At 41.1% G+C, this 10361-nt stretch overlaps 1 protein-coding gene across 4 annotated transcripts; it reads left to right on the top strand.

Annotated features, from left to right (window-relative positions):
* Nucleotides 1-5002: 5002 nt before the first annotated feature.
* LOC123995262 (GTPase IMAP family member 7-like) lies at nt 5003-9568 on the top strand. Of its 4 annotated transcripts, none has more exons than XM_046298755.1 (4): nt 5003-5048; nt 5890-5949; nt 8451-8504; nt 8656-9568. In XM_046298755.1, the coding sequence occupies exons 1-4, from the start codon at nt 5024-5026 to the stop codon at nt 9546-9548; spliced, it is 1032 nt and encodes a 343-aa protein (XP_046154711.1). In that variant the 5' UTR covers nt 5003-5023; the 3' UTR covers nt 9549-9568. The 4 variants fall into 4 exon arrangements, 3 of the variants coding, with proteins under 3 accessions (XP_046154711.1, XP_046154702.1, XP_046154720.1); XM_046298746.1 differs by having other exon boundaries at nt 5009-5048; nt 8448-8504; XM_046298764.1 differs by lacking the exon at nt 8451-8504 and having other exon boundaries at nt 5024-5048.
* Nucleotides 9569-10361: the final 793 nt, after the last annotated feature.

The following is a 10361-nucleotide window of genomic DNA, read 5'->3' as shown; positions in this document are numbered from 1 at the left end:
ACCACTCCTACCCTGAGACCTGATCCTAGACCACCACTCCTACCCTGAGACCTGATCCTAGAACTGATCCTAGACCACCACTCCTACCCTGAGACCTGATCCTAGACCACCACTCCTACCCTGAGACCTGATCTTAGACCACCACTCCTAACCTGAGACCTGATCCTAGACCTGATCCTAGACCACCACTCCTACCCTGAGACCTGATCCTAGACCACCACTCCTACCCTGAGACCTGATCTTAGACCACCACTCCTAACCTGAGACCTGATCCTAGACCTGATCCTAGACCACCACTCCTACCCTGAGACCTGATCCTAGACCACCACTCCTACCCTGAGACCTGATCCTAGACCTGATCCTAGACCACCAATCCTACCCTGTTAACCTGATCCTAGACCTGATCCTAGATCACCACTCCTACACTGACTCACTGTGAACATAGGCCCTGATAGAAAATAGAGGCCTGTGGTGGTACAAGTCAACACGGTGGGAACTACATATAGCAAGCTGCAGAGTGGTTGATACATGTATCACTAGCCACTTTAACCAATGCTACCTAATATAATGTTACAAATATACTGTACTCTATATCATCTACTGCATCCTTATGTAATACATGTATCACTAGCCACTTTAAACAATGCTACCTAATATAATGTTTACATACCCTACATTATTAATCTGCATCCTTATGTAATACATGAATCACTAGCCACTTTAACCAATGCAACCTAATATAATGTTTACTACCCTGCATCCTTATGTAATACATGTATCACTAGCCACTTTAAACAATATAATGCTACCTAATATAATGTTACAAATCATAGCCACTTTAACTATGTACTCTATATCATCTACTGCATCCTTATATAATACAATATAATGTTTACATCACTAGCCACTTCACTAACTTTAACTATGCTACCTAATATAATGTTTACATGTTTGCATCCTTATGTAATACATGAATCTGCATCCTTATATAATACATGTATCACTAGCCACTTTAACTATGCTACCTAATATAATGTTACAAATATACTGTACTCTACATCATCGACTGCATCCTTATATAATAAATGTATCACTAGCCACTTTAACTATGCCACTTTGTTTACATACTCATCTCATATGTATATACTGTACTCTATATCATCGACTGCATCCTTATATAATACATGTATCACTAGCCACTTTAACTATGCCACTTTGTTTACATACTCATCTCATATGTATATACTGCACTCTATACCATCTACTGCATCCTTATGTAATACATGTATCACTAGCCACTTTAAACAATGCTACCTAATATAATGTTTACATACCCTACATTATTAATCTATTATGCATATGTATATACTGTACTCTATATCATCTACTGCATCTTTATGTAATACTTATATAATACATGTATCACTAGCCACTTTAACTATGCCACTTTGTTTACATACTCATCTCATATGTATATACTGTACTCTATATCATCTACTGCATCCCATCTAGCCACTTTAACTATGTTTGTTTATCTTCTCATATGCCTACTCAATACCATCTACTGTATCTTGCCTATGCTGCTCTGTACCATCACTCATTCATATATCTTAATGTACAAATTCTTTATCCCCTTACACTTGTGTCTATAAGGTAGTAGTTTTGGAATTATCACTGCATTGTCGGAACTAGAAGCACAAGCATTTCACTACACTCGCATTAACATCTGCTAACCATGTGTATGTGACAAATCAAATTTGATTTGATTTGATTTATGAGACAGTGTGATGCAAGGACTGCAACGTCAGCAAGACAAAGGAGCTGAGAATGGGGGCATCCTTCCATTCCATGCCAAGGACGCCCCCATTCACATCGACGGGGCGGGTCGAGAGCTTCAGGTTGCTCGGTGTCCACATCACTAAGGACCTATCATGGTCCACACATAAACACAAATGTGAAGAGTGCACAACAAAACCTCTTCCCTCTGCACCATTGAGAGCATCTTGACTGGCTGCATTACCCCTTGATATGGCAACTGATCTGCATCTGACCGCAAAGGCAGAGGGTAGTGCGTACGGCCCAGTACATTACAGGGACCGAGCTCCCGAGCTCCCATCCACACACAATACCCCATAATGATAAAGCAAAAACAGGTTTATAGAAACCGTATTTGGGGAGTTTATCCCATTCTTCTCTACAGATCCTCTCAAGCTCTGCAAGTTGGATGGGGAGCATCTCCCGACTAGTTTCAGGTCTCTCCAGAGATGTTCGATTGGGTTCAAGTCCGGGCTCTGGCTGGGCCACTCAAGGACATTCAGAGACTTGTCCTGAAGCCACTCCTGTGTTGTCTTGACTGTGTGCTTAGGTCATTGTCCTGTTGGAAGGTGAACCTTCGCCCGGTCTGAGGTCCTGAGCAGGTTTTCATCAAGGCTATCTCTGTATTTTGCTCTGTTCATCTTTCCCTCGATCCTGACTAGTCTCCCAATCCCTGCTGCTGAAAAACATCCCCACAGCATGATGCTGCCACCACCATGCTTCACCATAGGGATGGTCTCAGGGTTCCTCCAGATGTGACGCTTGGCATTCAGGCCAAAGAGTTCAATCTTGGTTTCATCAGACCAGAGAATCTTGTTTCTCATGGTCTGAACGTCCTTTAGGTGCCTTTTGGAAAACTCCAAGTGGGCTGTCATGTGCCTTTTACTGAGGAGTGGCTTCCGTCTGGCCACTCTACCATAAAGGCCTGATTGGTGGAGTGCTGCAGAGATGGTTGTCCTTCTGGAAGGTTCCCCCATCTCCACAGAGGAACTCTGGAGCTCTATCAGAGTGACCATCACTCTAACAGGCGGTCAGCTCTAGAAAGAGTCTTGGTGGTTCCAAACTTCTTCCATTTAAGAATGATGGAGGCCACTGTGTTCTTGGGGACCTTCAATGCTGCAGAAATGTTTTGGTGCCCTGCCCCAGATCTGTGCCCCTGACACAATCCTGCCGCGGAGCTCTACAGACAATTCATTTGACCTCATGGCTTGACTTTTGCTCTGACATGCCCTGTCAACTGTGTGACCTTATATAGACAGGTGTGTGCCTTTCCAAATCATGTCCAATCAATTTAATTTACCACAGGTGGACTCCAATCAAGTTGTAGAAACATCTCAAGGATGATCAATGGAAACAGGATGCACCTGAGCTCAATTCTGAGTCTCACAGCAAAGGGTCTGAATACTTAAGTAAATAACATTTACATTTACATTTAAGTCATTTAGCAGACGCTCTTATCCAGAGCGACTTACAAATTGGTGCATTCACATAAGTTTTTTTAGTTGCTTTTGTCATTATGAGGTATTGTGATGTCATTATGGGGTATTGTGATGTCATTATGGGGTATTGTGATGTCATTATGAGGTATTGTGATGTCATTATGGGGTATTGTGATGTCATTATGGGGTATTGTGATGTCATTATGAGGTATTGTGATTGATGAGGTTAAAACAACTATTTAATCAATTTTTGAATAAGGCTGTTGTCACGTGTGCTCCCTCTCCGTCCTCTCGGTCATCAGGCTGCTCATTATGGTGCACACCAGTCACCATCGTTACACCTGCACGTCATCAGGCTCACCTGGACTCCATCACCTCCTTGATTTCCTGTCCTATATATGTCACACCCTTTGGTTCCTTCCCCAGGAGTCATTGTTTCTGTTTCTTGTCTGTGCGTTGTTCATGTTACTTGTTTTGGTCATTGCTTTTTAAATGACGCACTCCCTGAACTTGCTTCCTGACATAACAAATTGTGGAAAAAGTCAAGGGGTCTGAATACTAATACACTGTAAAGCCTCGTTATTCTTATTTTATTGTGTTAATATATATATTTTTTGTGCTAGTTATTATTATGTTTACCTTTTAACTCTGCATTGTTGGGAAAGGGCTCGTATAAGTAAGCATTTCACTGGTTGTATTCAGTGCAAATAAAACATGATTTGATTTGAAGGAGTGGAATTTTATTATGAACAGATTTTTCCAGGCTAGCACAAGAGGTCCATCCCTGTTGGACAATAATGACTTATAAACCAAAGCCCAGTTTTACCCCCCCCCCTTCCATCAATATTGTGTGCACTTGGAAACTCAATGAGAACGTTTTTTGTCATTTTTGTTACCAACTTTTTCACCGGGCTTAATATTAATATTCTGCCTTATATGGCGAATCTCTGCTGCATTGTTTCTGCATCTCAGTTGCAACAGAAACCTTTAGTTGAACAGGATGAATTGAACGTGAGGCTGGGCTGGAACAGGATGTCTGTGGTTTAGGAGACTGTAATAAACTCCTGTGGTAGGTTAATATCTAGTATACAAAGAAAACTCTACTCAGATTAAAAACTCTTGCTAAGCACTGTTTATTTATTTGATCAAGCATCCTCTGCATTATATGATTGTGACATGTTTATCCTTTACGATAATGTTTTTTTTTTTTACACGGGCTTCTTAGTAGGCCTGACTAAGTACTGTAGGCCTACCCGCACCGTTGCAGTACTCCGTGTAATGGTGCAGTTAACCATCAGCCGATGGGATGGTAAAATCACAGAGTTTTCTTTAAACCCAGAGGCGCAAAATTAGACCAGGCCGGGGGATTTGGGTTTGAGAACAATGAGAGAATTGAAATATTCTTAATATTCTTTAATTTTCTCTCAACCTGAAAGACACACAACCTAGATTCGAACCAATCTCAAGTATTTGAACATGTTATTACTCAAACTTCGTGAAAGTGACAAACTGACACGTTTTTATTTTTGTCAAAAAACAACTTATATCGAAAGCGTGTCTTTGAGTTGACGGCCTACACATGCGCAATTCGTCGCGAAACGACGGTTTCACTTGATGACGTGATGACGGATGACGTGATTTACGCAGGAGTTTAGGCTGCCCAAATCGTCAGGCGTGATCACGGATTTCTATTGGTTAAGGAGTTTTAGCCTGTCTTCATACTGTGCTGTCTTTAGTAAATTCACGGACGTCTGTTATTTAAATTCTCAATGGCATCATCTAAACCGACCGACGGTGAGTCATTTGACAATGCACTATGCATCTATTAGAATACTTCTCACAAACTGGCCATATGTTTTTGGATATTTGTTGGACTATTCCATTCGTCTATTCCTATTCCACGGACGATAAGACTAGACGCGCCTAACATAGCATGCAGCGAGTCTACACCCGAAAACGATGGCCTATACTGAATTGTTAGGTAGTTTACAGTTCAACAGTTAGCCTTAATGTATATGTTCCTATACGCAGAGGACAACATACATTTGGTTACGTTTGGACATGAAAGTGAAAGTAAGCCACGTACAATTTTCCTTATTTATTTTTTTAATCAATGAAAAATCCAATTAAAAATGCTGTGTTTGTGGTGATACATTTGGCCTGGGGTCGAGTATCCATAATCTCTTACATTTATCAGTATTTGAAATGAGTGCAAACCGTAGCGAAACGTTTTTCAGCGGAATACTTTTTGGAACGAAATCGAGAGTTTCGTGTTGGACAAGTTAAGGTCCGTTCCCCTATTGGCTCGTTTGCTTCCGTTTAGTTCCTAGTGAAAACACGCCAGATGTGTAGGCCAGCTAGTTAGGCCTTTCCACACTGGCATTGTTTTTAGCTCTGGGCTAAGGTGGGAGTGTGAACGCGCCTTGTCATATTTCCCACTTGTCAACTTTGGCTCATTCATGAACTGCAAGTATTTAAACTTGGTTAAGAATAGAAAATTCACCCTCTAGAATAACTTGACATTAACTAGCTAATTATTTGTTTCAGATATCATCATTCTCAATTTTCTCATGTGTAATAGTATTAAATTATTATTATGGGTTATTTTTCATTAGAATTATTTGATCTTTTGCAGAAGATTCTCTGCTGACAGGAGGACAGAGAAGGTCCAGCATTAGAGGTGGACGTCCCAATTGTAAGAATTACCATTATCTATTTTTGCAGGAAATATTTGTTTTTTTTCCAGAAGCCTATTTCAGTTGAAGAAAAACATCCATATTCATGTAACAATTACAATAATATTAATGAATGTGTTAATTTGTCACTATTTAATTTAATTCTATTTTAATGTAGTTTAATTTGTTAAATCTTTCTACACAACGATATTATGAATCTATAACTGATAACTTCTAATTTTAACAAAATAAAGTACTATAAGGTTGTATAATGCGCAAGTTGTTTTGTATCCTGGATGGTGATTGGTTGATAGCAGGGAGTTCAAATCAAATGTTATTTGTCACGTGCACCGAATACAGCAGGTATTCAGCTTTACAAGCCTATAAACAACAATGCTATTTTTTTTTAAAGAAGCAAAAATAAATAAATAAAAGTAACAAATAACTAAAGAGCAGCAGTAAAATAACAATAGTCAGACTATATACAGGGGGTACCGGTACAGAGTCAATGTGGAGGCTATATACAGGGGGTACCGGTACAGAGTCAATGTGGAGGCTATATACAGGGGGTACCAGTACAGAGTCAATGTGGAGGCTATATACAGGGGGTACCGGTACAGAGTCAATGTGGAGGCTATATACAGGGGGTACCAGTACAGAGTCAATGTGGAGGCTATATACAGGGGGTACCAGTACAGAGTCAATGTGGAGGCTATATACAGGGGGTACCAGTACAATGTGGAGGCTATATACAGAGGGTACCGGTACAGAGTCAATGTGGAGGCTATATACAGGGGGTACCAGTACAGAGTCAATGTGGAGGCTATATACAGGGGGTACCGGTACAGAGTCAATGTGGAGGCTATATACAGGGGGTACCAGTACAGAGTCAATGTGGAGGCTATATACAGGGGGTACCAGTACAGAGTCAATGTGGAGGCTATATACAGGGGGTACCAGTACAATGTGGAGGCTTTATACAGGGGGTACCAGTACAGAGTCAATGTGGAGGCTTTATACAGGGGGTACCAGTACAGAGTCAATGTGGAGACTATATACAGGGGGTACCAGTACAGAGTCAATGTGGAGACTATATACAGGGGGTACTGGTACAGATTCAATGTGGAGGCTATATACAGGGGGTACAGAGTCAATGTGGAGGCTATATACAGGGGGTACCAGTACAGAGTCAGTGTGGAGGCTATATACAGGGTATTACGGTACAGAGTCAATGTGGAGGCTATATACAGGGTGTTACGGTACAGAGTCAATGTGGAGGCTATATACAGGGTATTACGGTACAGAGTCAATGTGGAGGCTATATACAGGGTGTTACGGTACAGAGTCAATGTGGAGGCTATATACAGGGGGTACCGGGACAGAGTCAATGTGGAGGCTATATACAGGTTATTACGGTACAGAGTCAATGTGGAGGCTATATACAGGGTATTACGGTACAGAGTCAATGTGGAGGCTATATACAGGGTGTTACGGTACAGAGTCAATGTGGAGGCTATATACAGGGGGTACTGGTACAGAGTCAATGTGGAGGCTATATACAGGGGGTACTGGTACAGAGTCAATGTGGAGGCTATATACAGGGGGTAACGGTACAGAGTCAATGTGGAGGCTATATACAGGGGGTACTGGTACAGAGTCAATGTGGAGGCTATATACAGGGGGTACCAGTACAGAGTCAATGTGGAGGCTATATACAGGGGGTACCAGTACAGAGTCAATGTGGAGGCTATATACAGGGTATTACGGTACAGAGTCAATGTGGAGGCTATATACAGGGTATTACGGTACAGAGTCAATGTGGAGGCTATATACAGGGGGTACCAGTACAGAGTCAATGTGGAGGCTATATACAGGGGGTAAATACGAGCCTTTGGTCATTAATATGGTCGAATCCGGGAACTATAATAAATATAAAACAAAACGTTTATTCTTTCAACCCTAAGTCTAGATATTGCTGTTACATTGCACAACCTTCAATGTTATGTCATAATTATGTACAATTCTGGCAAATGAATTACGTTCTTTGTTAGGAAGAAATGGTCTTCACACAGTTCGCAACGAGCCAGGAGGCCCAAACTGCTGCATATACCCTGACTCTGCTTGCACAGAACGCAAGAGAAGTGACACAAGTTCCCTAGTTAAAAGAAATTCATGTTAGCAGGCAATATTAACTAAATATGCAGGTTTAAAAAAAAATATATACTTGTGTATTGATTTTAAAGAAAGGCATTGATGTTTATGGTTAGGTACACATTGGTGCAACGACAGTGCTTTATTTTGTGAATGCGCTTGTTAAATCTCCCGTTTCATTCCCCGTTTGAATTACTTTTTTTTGCTCCGGGCCCTTAGTTGGAAGTTATTCACACGATAATCCCTATCCCGTTCTCATTGCTTAACTGTGCATTTATACACAGAATATTGTCCTAGTGGATTAGCCTACTGGTGCTGGGAAAAGCTCCTAATACACAATGTTTTAACTTTGCTTTTTCAAAATCAGTAGATGAGAGCCAGCCACGTCGGAGAACATGGAGCTCAGAACTTCCTCCTAACATGAGTTAGTAAATGGATCATTAATATGTGGCTCAGTTGTTTATCAATTTATGCTTTCAATACCACTCGTGTGTCCATTCACTTACTCAAGGAGTAAGGCCATATAGTTGTGTGGGGCGTATGTGACTCTGTACTCCTTTTTTGTTCTCTCCTAGTGTTCATGACCAGAATAGTGCTGGTGGGGAAGACTGGTGCTGGGAAGAGTTCTTCAGCCAACACCATCCTGGGGAGAGATGCCTTCAGATCAGCTGGTCGTATGTCATCTGTCACCAAAGAGTGTTCTAAAGAGACGGGGGAGGTGGGAGACAGGCAGGTCACCGTAGTCGATACACCTGGTCTATTAGACACAAATCTGCCTGAATTGACAGTGAAGAGAGAGATAGCTAAGTGTGTCAACATGTCAGCACCTGGTCCCCATGCCATCATAGTTGTTATTAAAGTAGGTCCCATCACCAGGGAGGAGATGAGCACAGTACACAAACTTGAGGAAATATTTGGGAAAGATGCAGAGAAGCACACCATGATCCTTTTTACCTGTGCTGAAGGAGGGATTGAGAAAATGTTGGAAGAGGCAAATGAGGAATTCAGAAAAATTCTGCAGAGGTTAGGGAATAGATACCATGTCTTCAACAATATGGAAAAAAGTGACCGTACCCAAGTGCTGAAACTCTTTGACAAGATAGATGAAATGATTAAGGAAAATCAGGGTAGCTACTACACAAATTACACATATCAACAAGTAAACGAAATGCTTGCTGATAGGGAAAGGAAGGCCAGGGATATCTTTGAGAAGAAAATGCAGGAAAAGGAGGCATCATTACTAGCTAGATACGAGGAAGCTCTGAGAGCACTGCTGATTGAAAATCTAACTCTTGAGAAGACGGTCCTGGAGAAGGAAAACAGAATCAGACAGCTGGAGATCAATAGAGACAGGGACCTGAAAGAGACAAAGCGTTACTTTGCTGCTTTACAAAAAGATGCACGACAGCTTATTGAACAGATCCCAGATTTTGAGACTTTAGAGGGTTCCATTAAGCAATATGCATAGAAGGTGCCTAATCTGGAAACGAATGGATTGATTGATTTTAGTATTTTATCTCCAATTAGCCGCCGCCAGAAATACATAACTATGGCTGTAACGGTGACTAGGCAGTCATAGGTTATGGACCTCAGTCAAATTCCACATGACCGTTTAGTCACGGTAATTCGGGTTCTCCAAGCTCTGATGCTAGTCGTTAGTAGTCAACCAAACTTGTTAACTGCCTGGTACTCAGCACTCTATTGTCCCTCTAATCACTCTGACATCAATACAAAATGTAATGGAAAATCTAATCAAACACTTCATGAGAGCTCATGTTGCTCAACATTTCTATGGGCTATGCAATTGCGTGAGAAAAACAGAGTGATGGCCTCTATTAAAAAGAGGAGGATCCCATCAGCTCTCTATAGAGTAGGCCTACTGTATTTATTTCTCAAATTTCATTTTCCTTCTATTAAGCACATTGCTTATCTTTACAACAGGAGTATAGATTACCTGACATAAAAATGAACCACAGGAAAAAACGTCCTCCATTCGCTATTTAAGTGCAGAGATGACATGTATTTTTCCACATGTTTCGATACAGGTGCCTGATAATGGTCCATTCTAAATCAATCACACATATGTCATTTAGTATATGTAAAGACAAGATTAAATCAAGAATAGTCTGATGGGTGACAATATTAGACTATCACATGTGAATGGTGTATTATCACTTGATACCCAGCTTGTGTGCAGTAAGGCAAGAAACAGCCTTTTTCTTCTTCTTCAGATCATAGTTGCACACCTCATGTAGCCTAGCCCACAGGCCTATTTGCTCTG

Source organism: Oncorhynchus gorbuscha, linkage group LG02, assembly GCF_021184085.1.
Source record: "Oncorhynchus gorbuscha isolate QuinsamMale2020 ecotype Even-year linkage group LG02, OgorEven_v1.0, whole genome shotgun sequence".
Classification (NCBI taxonomy): Eukaryota; Metazoa; Chordata; class Actinopteri; order Salmoniformes; family Salmonidae; genus Oncorhynchus; species Oncorhynchus gorbuscha.
Note: the sequence above shows the minus strand (reverse complement) of the source record. Positions and strands in the feature narration are given on the sequence as shown.

Coding starts and splice junctions, on each gene's coding strand:
- LOC123995262 (XM_046298746.1), top strand. CDS start 5,024: ATGGCATCATCTAAACCGACCGACG. Junction 5,049..5,889: donor ATCATCTAAACCGACCGACG/GTGAGTCATTTG, acceptor GATCTTTTGCAG/AAGATTCTCTGCTGACAGGA. Junction 5,950..8,447: donor TAGAGGTGGACGTCCCAATT/GTAAGAATTACC, acceptor TTTCAAAATCAG/TAGATGAGAGCCAGCCACGT.